Genomic DNA, 14,409 nt, shown 5'->3' on the forward strand with positions numbered 1-14,409 from the left:
AGTGACGATTGAACGTCGGTGAGTCTACAGACACCCACACACACCCCCACTGGGCATGATAGGAGTCAACACACCCCCACTGGGCATGATAGGAGTCAACACACACCCCCACTGGACATGATAGGAGTCAACACACACCCCCACTGGACATGATAGGAGTCCACACACACCCCCACTGGACATGATAGGAGTCAACACACACCCCCACTGGACATGATAGGAGTCAACACACACCCCCACTGGACATGATAGGAGTCAACACACACCCCCACTGGACATGATAGGAGTCAACACACACCCCCACTGGACATGATAGGAGTCAACACACACCCCCACTGGACATGATAGGAGTCAACACACACCCCCACTGGACATGATAGGAGTCAACACACACCCCCACTGGACATGATAGGAGTCCACACACACCCCCACTGGACATGATAGGAGTCCACACACACCCCCACTGGACATGATAGGAGTCCACACACACCCCCACTGGACATGATAGGAGTCAACACACACCCCCATTGGGGGAATAAACCAGACCAACTCTCACAACTGAGCAGACCTATGTGCGTGCACACACACGCCAACCTGATGAGTAATTTCTCGCCCTCTCTCTCACTCAGTGTGTGGAGTCGGTGCTGGGCGTGCCCAGTTGGTGCCAGTCTGCCCAGCACTGTCCGGGTGTCAGAGTCTTCAGGGGGATGAAGGCCTCGCCCAGCAGGGTGTTTTCCCAGAATGCACCATCCCCGAGTACCCGCAGATGGATAACCCTCTGCTGCAGGTCTCCATGAGGGATACGGTCATATACCAACTACAGGGGAGAGAAGACACACACAGAGTTATACACCAGAGACAGAGAGAGACAGAGAGAGGAGAGAGAGGACACACAGAGTTATACACCATGTACAGAGAGAGAGAGAGAAGACACACACAGAGTTATACACCAGAGACAGAGAGAGACAGAGAGAGGAGAGAGAGGACACACAGAGTTATACACCATGTACAGAGAGAGAGAGAGAAGACACACAGAATTATACACCAGAGACAGAGAGAGAGAGACAGAGAGAGACAGAGACAGAGAGGAGAGAGAGGACACAGAGTTATACACCATGTATACACAGAGAGAGAGAGAGAGAGAGAGAGAGAGAGAGAGAGAGAGAGAGAGAGGAGACACGCAGAATTATACACCAGCTACAGAGAGAGAGAGAGAGAGAGAGAGAGAGAGAGAGAGAGAGAGAGAGAGAGAGAGAAGACACACAGAGTTGTACAACAGAGTTTATACAACAGTCAAGATACACAAATTTACATACACAATCACACATCAACTAGGTCTCACCATCTCATTGTAGGTGGGGTTGCAAGTGCGGCGCGCGGCCTTGGTCTTCCTCTTGCTGGTTTTCTGGGGGTCTGGGAGGAGGTACAGCTTGACATAGGGGTCAGGGTCTGTCCCTTCCTGCAAGGGTTGCTAGGAAATACACAGGAGGAACGATAGTCAGTATATATCTAAAATAACAGTCTACAGTAGAAGTCTTCAACACCATTACATTCTCAATTAGCATCAGTATGCTGAAAGGACACACACACACACTCACCAGGCCTCGTATGTGCATGACCATGATAAAGAGCTTGTCATTCTTGTAGGAGATGGAGAGCTTGACCTCTCCTACCACTTTGCCTGAGACCGGAGCCCAACAGATCTCTGCAGGTGGGGGAGAAAGACAAACAGAGACAGAACATCTGATTATAGCAGAATTATTGTCTCAATGTATAATTTGAATAAGGTTATACAGTATGAGTGTATGTTTGTGTGTGTGTTTATAGTGGCAGGAGGTGTGTGTACATGTATTGTGTTTATGTGTGTGACGGCCCAGGGAGCAAGGAGGGCTGGATCTACAGAGATAGGTGACTGTATACCTATGTGCTGTAGATACATCTTCATTAGAACGCCAGTCAGCCAGATTGAAAGCTGGAGTTCCATTTAACCTCTAACCCCTAACTCATGAAAGTTGCTAAATGACTAAAAATTTAAAATGTCTATGATTGGTTATCACATAGGCTACTATTCCGGTGGCCAAGGACACAGAATGTGTCACGGTCTCGATACACTGGACTCTGCTTGGTGTGGCTGTTTGTTTTAGAAAGTGATAAAGTTAACCCTGTAGCTATTTGCTGTGCATTACATCTTGTTAAAAATCAGGCTTCCAATAGATAACCATCTCCTCTCAGCGAGTCACCTGATGCATCACACACTGAGGGTGGGTAGGCGGGTGTGTGGGTGGGTAGGCGGGTGGGTAGGTGGGTGGGTGGGCGGGTGTACCTGCAGGTTTGCTCTGCAGTGTGTTCACACCACTGTTCCAGGTTTCTCGTCTCTTTGCAGAGGATGGAAGAAAGTGTAGATGAGGTCACACTGAGATAAAGAGAGACAGAAAGACAGAGAAAGACGGAGACAAAAATAGACACAGAGACAGAGAGACAGAGAAAAAGAGACAGAAAGAGAGAGACAGAGAGAGAGACAGAGAAAAGGAGACAGAAAGAAAGGGGAAGAGAGGAGGTACATTCAGTTAATGACAGAAAACAATATGACACCTCCACGAGACCTAATTCATTCCTAGGTGGAACATCAACTCACAACAATACTGTGGGCACAATTTTCAAACTGAAAAAAAATAAATGGGAGTGCTAGCAGTTCTAGCTTGTGTTTACATTTGACATGGAAGTTGAGCTGTGTGTGTGTGTGATGTCAAACTGTTCTATTAGAGATACAGTAGAGGGAAGTTCTGGGAAGTGACTACAGTACCCGCCCTGCCAGATTGTGTGTGTGTGTCTAAGGCTGTAACACTGATATGCGGCTTCTTCTAAAAGGAAGGGCTGAATTATAAGAAACTCTCCACTCATAGTGAAACCACAACCACGTACAGACTTGACTCCACATACATCATTCTGCCTCCACTTTAATGAGCCTGTGTCCGTGCACATAAAGAAAACTGTCAGTTAAATAAATAATATAGTCAAAATTCAGATTCAAAGTTTACATACACACCTTAGCCAAATATATTTAAGCACAGTTTCACAATTCCTGACATTTAATCCTAGGAAAAGTTCCCTGTTTTAGGCCAGTTAGGATCACCACTTTATTTTAAGAATGTGAAATGTCAGAATAATTTATTTCAGCTTTTATTTCTTTCATCACATTCCCAGTGGGTCAGAAGTTTACATACACTCAGTTAGTATTTGGTAGCATTGCCTTTAAATTGTTTAACTTGGGTCAAACGTTTCGGGTGGCCTTCCACAACAAGTTGGGTGAATTTTGGCCCATTCTTCATGACAGAGCTGGGGTAATTGAGTCAGGTTTGTAGGCCTCCTTGCTTGCACATGCTTTTTCAGTTCTGCCAACACATTTTCTATAGGATTGAGGTCAGGGCTTTGTAATGGCCACTCCAGTACCTTGACTTTGTTGTCCTTAAGCCATTTTGCCACAACTTTGGAAGCATGCTTGGGGTCATTGTCCATTTGGAAGGCCCATTTGCGACCAAGCTTCAACTTCCTGACTGATGTCTCGTTATGTTGCTTCAATATATCCACATATTCTTTCTGCCTCATGATGCCATCTATTTTGTGAAGTGCAACAGTCCCTCCTGCAGCAAGCACCCCTACAACAGGATGCTACCACCCCCGTGCTTTAAGGTTGAGATGGTGTTCTTCGGCTTGCAAGCCTCCGTGTCCTCCAAATATAATGATGGTCATTATGGTCAAACAGTTCTATTTTTGTTTCATCAGACCAGAGGACATTTCTCCAAAATGTATGATCTTTGTCCCCATTTGCAGTTGCAAACCGTAGTCTGGCTTTTTAATGGAGGTTTTGGAGCAGTGGCTTCTTCCTTGCTGAGCGGCCTTTCAGGTTATGTTGATATAGGACTCCTTTTACTGGATATAGATACTTTTGTACCCGTTTCCTCCAGCATCTTCACAAGGTCCTTTGCTGTTGTTCTGGGATTGATTTGTACTTTTCACAACAAGGTACATTCATCTCTAGGAGACAGAATGCGTCTCCTTCCTGAGCGGTATGACGGCTGCGTGGTCCCATTGTGTTTATACTTGCGTACTCTGTTTGTACAGATGAACGTGGTACCTTCAGGCGTTTGGAAATTGTTCCCAACGATGAACCAGACTTGTGGACGTCTACCATTTTATTTTCCGAGGTCTTGGATGGTTTCCTTTGATTTTCCCATGATGTCAAGCAAAGAGGCACTGAGTTTGAAGGTAGGCCTTGAAATACATCCACAGGTACACCTCCAATTGACTCAAATGATGTCAATTAGCATGATGTCAATTATCAGAAGCTTCTAAAGCCATGACATAATTTTCTGGAATTTTACAAGCTGTTTAAAAGGCACAGTCAACTTAGTAAACTTCTGACCCACTGGAATTGTGATACAGTGAGTTATAAGTGAAATAAACTGTAAACAATTGTTGGAAAAATTACTTGCAGGCACAAAGTAGATGTCCTAACTGACTTGCCAAAACTATAGTGTGTTAACAAGAAGTTTGTAGAGTGGTTGAAAAACAAGTTTTAATGACTCCAAGCAGAGTGTATGTAAACTTCAGATTTCAACTATAGTCATTTGCATTAAAAATGAACTGTTAATATAGAATTAGGATGACATTCATGGTCAGTCTAGTGGTTTTCAAACCTGTACTCTGGGACACCCAGTCATTCCATGTATTTGATCTATTCCAGAGTTAGCACACCTGATTGAACAGAGTCAACACCTGAACCAAGAGGTTTGAGAACCACTGGTCTAGTGAATATAGTGATAGCACAGTGCTTTAAATTGACATTTAAATAGAATGGCAGACACACAACAGGGGTCACTGAGTGCCTGAACCAAAGGTCGGAGGTGACTGGTTACCTGGGCGACCTCGAGCGCAGCGTGCACCAGATGCCAGACGTATCCGTTGAGCTCGTCTTTCCTCCTATCAGCCATCGCCTCTCCTCGAGACCGCCCAATCAAAAACCGGCTGGGGAAACTGGGGGGGGCATCAAAGGCAGTGGTGTAAAGTAAGTAAAATACTTTAAAGTACTACTTAAGTCATTTTTGGGGTATCTGTACTTTACTCAACTATTTATCTTTTTCAAACTTTTACTTCACTGCATTGCTAAAGAAAATAATAATGTACTTTTTACTCCATAAATTTTCCCTAACACCCAAAAGTACTTTTTTGAATGCTTACCTGTACAGGAAAATGGTCAAAGTTACAAACTTATCAAGAAAACATCCCTGGTCATCCCTACTTCCTCTGATGAAGCTGATTTACTAAACACACATGCTTCATTTGTAAATGATTTCTGAGTGTTGGAGGTGCCCTGGCTATCAGTAAATGTAAAAAAAATACAAGAGGGGCTCCCGGGTGGTGCAGAGGTCTAAGGCACTACAGATCCTGGTTCCTTCTCGGGCTGTATCACAACCGGCCGTGATCAGGAGTCCCATAGCATCGTCCAGGTTAGGGGAGGGCTTGGCTGGAGGAGCTTTACTTGGCTCATCGTGCTCTAGCGACTCCTTGTGGCGGGCCAGGCGCCTGTAGGCTGACCTTGTTTGTCAGGTGAACAGTGTTTTCTGTTTCCGGGTTAAGCAAGCGCGGTTGGGCGGGTCATGTTTCAGGAAGACCCATGACTCGACCTTCGCCTGCCGAGCCCAGAGAGTATAAAAGAGTATAAAAAAATAATATAAAAGTAAAGTGTAATTTGATTTCATTTAAGTTCGCTATCGTTCACTAGTCCTACTGGTAGGCTAGTTCTGTTGTGATAACTCTGACAAGAAACATTATTAAGGCCCGGGCCATACACCAAGCCAATAACTATAATCATAATTGTAATGATAAACTATAGGCTACATAAGTATAAAACACTGGTGAGCATCCACACAAGAGGAAATGTTATAGTTGATCATTCCACAGTCCTACACCTGTCAATCAACTGATCAACACATTCCACTGCTTATAATAAGGTGGTAACAAGACCATACATGGGGTCTCTAACACAGATACGGGTTCAGACAATTCAAGCCATCATAAATCAATTGCTAGCGCCAAGCCCCCAGCACCAAGCCCCAGAGGCCCAACTCAGTCCCACAGACACAGATGAGACAGTACTGAGAAATCTTATTCGATGCATAAACAGTATTAAAACATAATCTTGCCATTTTCTACCATAGAATGTACGTTCATTTAGAAACAACTCCATCTAGCCTGCCTGATTGGAAAAACCATTTGGATCAGTTATGGGTTTATTCACTGCAGTTTACAAGGTCCAGACACATTTTCCTACAGTTATTTAGTCTCAAATGATTATCACTAATATTACTATTCCTCTATTACTAGTTGTAGTTACTGTTGTTGTTTCAAGAGAAGGGTGATGTTCTGTAAATGATCAGTGTGTGTGTGTGTGTGTGTGTGTTACCTGGGTAGTTTGGATGAGGGGAAGACGAGGCGTAGTTTACTGTGTAGTTCATAGAACTCCTCAAAGCTCCTCTGGACCAACACTGACCCCTGCTGGCCCTCTCGCTCCACCTTCACCACAAATGCCTGTGGGGAGAGACACACACACTATACAGTTGATCTTACATGACACCAGCCTTACGTGATACATCCTTTACGAAGGCTGTGGGTTAGGGAGAGACAGTTTGTCTTTTGTATTTGTTGCTGGGCTTATACTAAAGTGTAGGTGCATGTGTGTGTAGCTAACTGTAGACTTACATAGCATTCATTTTCTGGGGCTGTGTGTGTATACGTAGTATATTGTGTGACTGTGGCCTTACGTATTCTTGAATCATTTGCTGGGGCTGTATGTGTATACGTAGTATATTGTGTGACTGTGGCCTTACGTATTCTTGAATCATTTGCTGGGGCTGTATGTGCGTATGTAGTCTAGTGGACATATCCCTTGCTGGGCCTATATGAACATGCAACTGTAGATTTACACATAGGTTTAATTTACGAGGCCTGTAGGTGTACATGTAGACGTACGTGTCCCTTGCTGGAGCTGTACGTTCGTATGTGTCGGCAGACAAAGAGGTTGCGGATGAGTCCATCAGTCTTGAGGGTGTAAACCCGAGGAGCAAAGGAGAGGACAGGATGCTCCTCGGATGAGGCAAACTTCATCTGGGCCAAGTTATGGATGAAGAAGTTCAATTTAGTTGCAACACTGCCCAGACTGGACTCTATCAACCTAGAGAGGGACAGAGAGAGGAGGGACAAAGAGAGAGAAAGCGAGAGGAGTCAGACAAGAGACCACACAGTCTATGCCTGTATGGTTTATACTGTAAGTCTATATAGGGGCAGTGGGTAGCCTAGTGGTTAGAGCGTTGGGCCAGTAACCAAAAGGTTGCTAGATTGAATCCCAGAGCTGACAAGGTAAAAGTCTGTCGTTTTGCAGCTGAACAAGGCAGTTAACCCACTGTTCCTAGGCTGTCATTATAAATAAGAATATGTTCTTAACTGACATGCCAAGTTAAATAAAATGTATATAGAATATACTGTGTGCGTGTACCTGGTGAAGTACATTGTAGCGTCAGCCTCAGACTCGTGAGGTCTCAAGGCATCGTAGACATACTTCAGATCATCCAGGTCTGACAGCTCAGGAATGCCACACGACAACATCTATACAGGACACAAAGGAAGACATCAGTGTGTGTGCGTTCGTACACACACACGCACACACACACTCACACACACGTGTGTATGTGTACGTACCAGTCCCAGTAGGTTGAGGAAGAGGTGTGTGTGTTTGCGGATGAGGTTGTAGGCCTCACAGCACAGGTCAACAAAGTCATGGAAACGACTGGAAGGTTTGTCTCCTCCGTTGATGACATAGGCCATGTCAGAGGTGAACACAAATGGAGCACGGTCCCTGCCAATCACAAATACACACAGATAAATACCAATCAGAACACAGGGCCATTGGTCTCTACCAACAGGAACAGAACCATCGGTCTGCCTGCCAATCAGAAAAAGACTAAACCAAAAACAAAGACAGTGGTAAAAGTTGCGTTCCTCTGTCCTCGCAATAGGGACTACATCGAGATTTGAAATTGAAGTTGGGTATACATTTCACAGCGCCCTCCCGGGCTCACCGTTTGATGTTGCCAAACATCTGGGCGTGTCCTAAAAACTTGCCAAAGTCGATGTGGAACATGTGACCGCTGGTCTTTAGCATGATATTGTCGTTGTGACGGTCACAGATACCCAGGATGTAGGTGGCCACGCAGCAGCCTGCGCAAGAGTAGATAAAGTTCTCCACAGCCTAGCAGGACACAGCACAGGGTCAGAGGTTACAGGTCAACGTATGTACGACGAGAGAGTGTTGGTGTGAGGTTGAGAGAGTGGGCGAGTGGGTGTGTGTGCTTGAGTGAGTGATAGTTTGTGCATGCGTGCACATGTGTCTGACTGTACCTTCTCATACTCGTCCTCTGTGGGGTTGTGTTTCTGTAGCCAGTCAGCCAGGGGGCGGTCCTTAAAGGAACCAGTCACTCCATGTTCCCCCTGGATCTTCCTCAGAGTCTCAGCCTGGGGAATCATCTCCACCATACCTGAGAGTGAGTGAGAGAGATGAGAAAGAGAGAGGGAGGAGAGCGAGAGAGGAGAAAGAGAGGAGAGAGAGACATACACCACATAAAACATTTTTTTCAATCACTCCACAAATGTCTTGTTAACAAACTATAGTTTTGGCAAGTCAGTGAGGACATCTACTTTGTGCATGACACAAGTCATTTTTTCAACAATTTTTCAACAGATTATTTCACTGTATCACACTTCCAGTGGGTCAGAAGTTTACATACACTAAGTTGACTGTGCCTTTAAACAGCTTGGAAAATTCCAGAAAAGTATGTCATGGCTTTAGAAGCTTCTGATAGGCTAATTGACATAATTTGAGTCAATTGGAGATGTACCTATTGATGTATTTCAAGGCCTAGCTTCAAACTCAGTGCCTCTTTGCTTGACATAATGGGAAAATCAAAAGAAATCAGCCAAGACCTCAGAAAAAAATTGTTGACCTCCACAAGTCTGGTACATCCTTGGGAGCAATTTCAAAATGCCTGAAGGTACCACGTTCATCTGTACAAACAATAGTACGAAAGTATAAAGACCATGGGACCACGCAGCCATCATACCGCTCAGGAAGGAGACACGTTCTGTCTCCTAGAGATGAACGTACCTTGGTGCGAAACGTGGAAATCAATCCCAGAACAACAGCAAAGGACCTTGTGAAGATGCTGGAGGAAACAGGTACAAAAGTGTCTATATCCACAGTAAAATGAGTCCTATACCGACATAACCTGAAAGGCCCCTCAGCAAGGAAGAAGCCACTCTTCCAAAACACCATAAAAAAGCCAGACTATGGTTTGAACTGCACATGGGGACAAATATTGTACTTTTTGGAGAAATGTCCTCTGGTCTGATGAAACAAAAACAGAACTGTTTTGCCATAATGACCATCGTTATGTTAAGAGGAAAAGGGGGAGGCTTGCAAGCCGAAGAACACCATCCCAACCATGAAGCGCAGGGGTGGCAGCATCATGTTGTGGGGGTACTTTGCTGCAGGAGGGACTGGTGCACTTCACAAAATAGATGGCTTCATGAGAAAGGAAAATTACGTGGATATATTGAAGCAACATCAAGACATCAGTCAGGAAGTAAAAGCTTAGTCGCAAATGGTTCTTCCACATGGACAATGACTCCAAACATACCTCCAAAGTTGTGGCAAAGTGGCTTAAGGACAACAAAGTCAAGGTATTGGAGTGGCCATCACAAAGCCCTGACCTCAGTCCTATAGAAAATGTGTGGGCAGAACTTAAAAAGCTTGTGCGAGCAAGGAGGCCTATAAACCTGACTCAGTTACACCAGCTCAGGAGGAATGGGCCAAAATTCACCCAACTTATTGTGGGAAGCTTGTGGAAGGCTACCCGAAACGTTTGACCCAAATTAAACAATGTAAAGTCAATGCTACCAAATACTAATTGAGTGTATGTAAACTTCTGATCCACTGGGAATGTGATGAAAGAAATTAAAGCTGAAATAAATCATTTTCTCTATTATTATTCTGACATTTCACATTCTTAAAATAAAAGTGGTGATCATAACTGACCTAAGACAGGGAATTTTTAGTCTGATTAAAATGTCAGGAATTGTGAATAAATTTATTAATATAAATGTATAAATGTATTTGGCTAAGGTGTATATAAACTTCTGACTTCAACTGTATATAATAGGCGGTGTCAGAGGAAAGCCCATAAAATTATCAGAGACTCCAGTCACCCAAGTTATCGACTGTTTTCTCTGCTACCGCACGGCAAGCTGTACCGGAGCGCCAAGTCTAGGACCAAAAGGCTCCTCACCAACTTCTACCACCAAGCCATAAGATTGCTGAACAATTAATAAAATCGCCACTGAAAAATGTAATATTGACCCCCCCCCTCCCTTTTGTACACTCGCTGTTTGTTTGTTACCTATTATGCATAGTCAATTCGCCCCCACCTACATACAGATTACCTCAACTAGCCTGTACCCCACACACTGACTTGGTACCGGTGCCCCTGTAATTTAGCCTCGTTATTCTTATTGTGCTACTTTTTAATTTGAGTCTAAATTGTAAATATTTTCTTATTGAACTGCACTGTTGGTTAAGGGCTTGTAAGAAAACATTTCACAGTGAAGTCTACACTGTTGGTTAAGGGCTTGTAAGTAAACATTTCACGGTGAAGTCTACACTGTTGGTTAAGGGCTTGTAAGTAAACATTTCACAGTGAAGTCTACACTGTTGGTTAAGGGCTTGTAAGTAAACATTTCACAGTGAAGTCTACACTGTTGGTTAAGGGCTTGTAAGTAAACATTTCACAGTGAAGTCTACACTGTTGGTTAAGGGCTTGTAAGTAAACATTTCACAGTGAAGTCTACACTGTTGGTTAAGGGCTTGTAAGTAAACATTTCACAGTGAAGTCTACACTGTTGGTTAAGGGCTTGTAGGTAAACATTTCACGGTGAAGTCTACACTGTTGGTTAAGGGCTTGTAAGTAAACATTTCACGGTGAAGTCTACACTGTTGGTTAAGGGCTTGTAAGTAAACATTTCACAGTGAAGTCTACACTGTTGGTTAAGGGCTTGTAAGTAAACATTTCACAGTGAAGTCTACACTGTTGGTTAAGGGCTTGTAAGTAAACATTTCACGGTGAAGTCTACACTGTTGGTTAAGGGCTTGTAAGTAAACATTTCACAGTGAAGTCTACACTGTTGGTTAAGGGCTTGTAAGTAAACATTTCACAGTGAAGTCTACACTGTTGGTTAAGGGCTTGTAAGTAAACATTTCACAGTGAAGTCTACACTGTTGGTTAAGGGCTTGTAAGTAAACATTTCACAGTGAAGTCTACACTGTTGGTTAAGGGCTTGTAGGTAAACATTTCACGGTGAAGTCTACACTGTTGGTTAAGGGCTTGTAAGTAAACATTTCACGGTGAAGTCTACACTGTTGGTTAAGGGCTTGTAAGTAAACATTTCACAGTGAAGTCTACACTGTTGGTTAAGGGCTTGTAAGTAAACATTTCACAGTGAAGTCTACACTGTTGGTTAAGGGCTTGTAAGTAAACATTTCACGGTGAAGTCTACACTGTTGGTTAAGGGCTTGTAAGTAAACATTTCACGGTGAAGTCTACACTGTTGGTTAAGGGCTTGTAAGTAAACATTTCACGGTGAAGTCTACACTGTTGGTTAAGGGCTTGTAAGTAAACATTTCACAGTGAAGTCTACACTGTTGGTTAAGGGCTTGTAAGTAAACATTTCACAGTGAAGTCTACACTGTTGGTTAAGGGCTTGTAAGTAAACATTTCACAGTGAAGTCTACACTGTTGGTTAAGGGCTTGTAAGTAAACATTTCACGGTGAAGTCTACACTGTTGGTTAAGGGCTTGTAAGTAAACATTTCACGGTGAAGTCTACACTGTTGGTTAAGGGCTTGTAAGTAAACATTTCACGGTGAAGTCTACACTTGTTGTATTTGACACATGTGACAAATAACATTTGATTTGATAATACTACACACAGGCAAAAATGACATTAGAGCACAGCAGGAAAGGCAGGCCACAGCACTCAATGGAGTGCCTGAAAAAGCTTCTTCTACTTTCCCCAAAGAAATCAGAAAAACACACATTGTCATCTTATAGACATTGTCAGCCTACAAGAAACATGGTAAAGAGGAGATGGACCCACAGAGCGCTGGTAGTCCCATCCACCCAACTACCACTAGTAAAACAGGGAAGAGACTCAGGGGGTATGCTAATTTGGTATAGAGCAGACCTAACTCACTTTATTAAATCAATCAAAACAGGAACCTCTCGCTCTCTCCCCCTCCCTCCTTACCTCTGCCTCGTCCGGTAGAAAAACATCTGAAGATGACCATCCTCATGTCTAGCCCCTCCTGAATCCAGATTTTGTTCATGGTGCGGATGATCTGCAGCGTCAGCATGTCCTGGCGCAGGTCGTCACCTGACTTGAGAGCAGAGGTCAGAAGATACAGCGGTCACAGAGGTCGAAGGTCAACAAGGGTTCAGAAAGGCACATTTAAGTGGTTTGTTGATTCAGTAGAGTTAAATGTGCACAACAGTGGCTGCATCTCATTAGTCTTAAGTGGCTCTCTGATTCAGTGGTGTTTGAAATGTTTACTTTGAAGATGACATTGATGTTGTCTCCCAGAGGATCCAGGTTCTGGAAGGACAGTTTGAGGGGCACGGCGTTGGAGTTGAAGTAGGAACACAACTGGAGACAGAGATCACACACAGACATGAGATCACACACAGACATGAGATCACACACAGACATGAGATCACACACAGACAGAGATCACACACAGACAGAGATCACACACAGACATGAGATCACACACAGACATGAGATCACACACAGACATGAGATCACACACAGACATGAGATCACACACAGACATGAGCTCACACACAGACATGAGCTCACACACAGACATGAGCTCACACACAGACATGAGCTCACACACAGACATGAGCTCACACACAGACATGAGCTCACACACAGACATGAGCTCACACACAGACATGAGCTCACACACAGACATGAGATCACACACAGACATGAGATCACACACAGACATGAGATCACACACAGACATGAGATCACACACAGACATGAGCTCACACACAGACATGAGCTCACACATAGACGGGAGGAAAAACACACACACACACACACACACACACACACACACACACACACACACACACACACACACACACACACACACACACACACACACACACACACACACACACACACACACACACACACACACACAGTAAAACACACAGGAGCAAAAAACACACACACACACGCACGTACACTAACTCAAGCAAGTACCTGTATGTTGATGGCTTTGACCAGCATGCCAGGGTTAAGGGGGAGACGGCAGCTGCTACTGACTGAGAAGAACTGCCTGACCTCCTCCAGTCTCTCTCGAAGGATGGCCTGTCTGCTGGAGGGAGAGGTGTCCCGGACACGTTGGGCTACTTTAGCCAGGATGGTGACCAGCCAGCACTGCCTGTCAAACTCCTCTCGGAGACCCCGACCCACACAGCACAGCAGGCCTGCTAACAGGTGCTGGTACCTCCCACTGAACTGACTGTCCTGCAGAGAGTCCTTCAACAACCTGGGAGAGAGAGGAAATGTATCTGACTATTGTTCATGTGGTCCACTGTGCAGTACTGTGTACATTTATTCATGTGAGTATTTGACAAATGTGTACTTTGTGTTCAGGCCCAGTATTCATGAAGCATCTCTGAGTGCTCCTCTAGCATCAGTTTAGCCTTTAAATCATAATGGTTAACAGGGTGGACCTGATCCTAGATCAGCAATCCTACTTCTTATGAATATGGGCCCTGATGTAATCGTGTTAACTCATTTTAAGAATATTTTTTATTCATCATCCAGTGAGTTTGTTTAAGTATTTTCCAATCTGTCCAGCAGGTGGAAACATGTTTGCCCTACTGAAGACAAAGCATCAATGACATTGTCCTACATTATAGCAGTGTCATGTATGGAATGCTGTACTTTACTTTTTAGTTGTGTGTGTCTGTGAGCCTACATCAGGTTGTGTGTATCTGTGAGACTACAACAGGTTGTGTGTGTCTGTGAGCCTACATCAGGTTGTGTGTGTCTGTGAGCCTACATCAGGTTGTGTGTGTCTGTGAGCCTACATGAGGTTGTGTGTGTCTGTGAGCCTACATCAGGTTGTGTGTCTGTGAGCCTACATCAGGTTGTGTGTGTCTGTGAGCCTACATCAGGTTGTGTGTGTCTGTGAGCCTACATCAGGTTGTGTGTGTCTGTGAGCCTA

At 44.2% G+C, this 14,409-nt stretch overlaps 1 protein-coding gene across 1 annotated transcript in view; it reads right to left on the reverse strand.

Annotated features, from left to right (window-relative positions):
- Positions 1–221: 221 nt before the first annotated feature.
- LOC124029055 (phosphatidylinositol 4-phosphate 3-kinase C2 domain-containing subunit beta-like) overlaps positions 222–14,409 on the reverse strand; it is a 138,236-nt gene continuing 124,048 nt past the window's right edge. The window contains 15 exon segments of the mRNA XM_046340911.1: positions 222–817; positions 1,343–1,471; positions 1,599–1,705; positions 2,324–2,362; positions 2,365–2,413; positions 4,917–5,034; positions 6,464–6,588; positions 7,030–7,231; positions 7,553–7,662; positions 7,756–7,912; positions 8,136–8,305; positions 8,455–8,591; positions 12,411–12,540; positions 12,714–12,806; positions 13,437–13,725. Of these exon segments, the coding sequence (XP_046196867.1) occupies positions 626–817; positions 1,343–1,471; positions 1,599–1,705; positions 2,324–2,362; positions 2,365–2,413; positions 4,917–5,034; positions 6,464–6,588; positions 7,030–7,231; positions 7,553–7,662; positions 7,756–7,912; positions 8,136–8,305; positions 8,455–8,591; positions 12,411–12,540; positions 12,714–12,806; positions 13,437–13,725 (2,047 nt within the window). The 3' untranslated portion in view covers positions 222–625.

This window comes from Oncorhynchus gorbuscha, linkage group LG03 (assembly GCF_021184085.1).
Source record: "Oncorhynchus gorbuscha isolate QuinsamMale2020 ecotype Even-year linkage group LG03, OgorEven_v1.0, whole genome shotgun sequence".
NCBI lineage: Eukaryota > Metazoa > Chordata > Actinopteri > Salmoniformes > Salmonidae > Oncorhynchus > Oncorhynchus gorbuscha.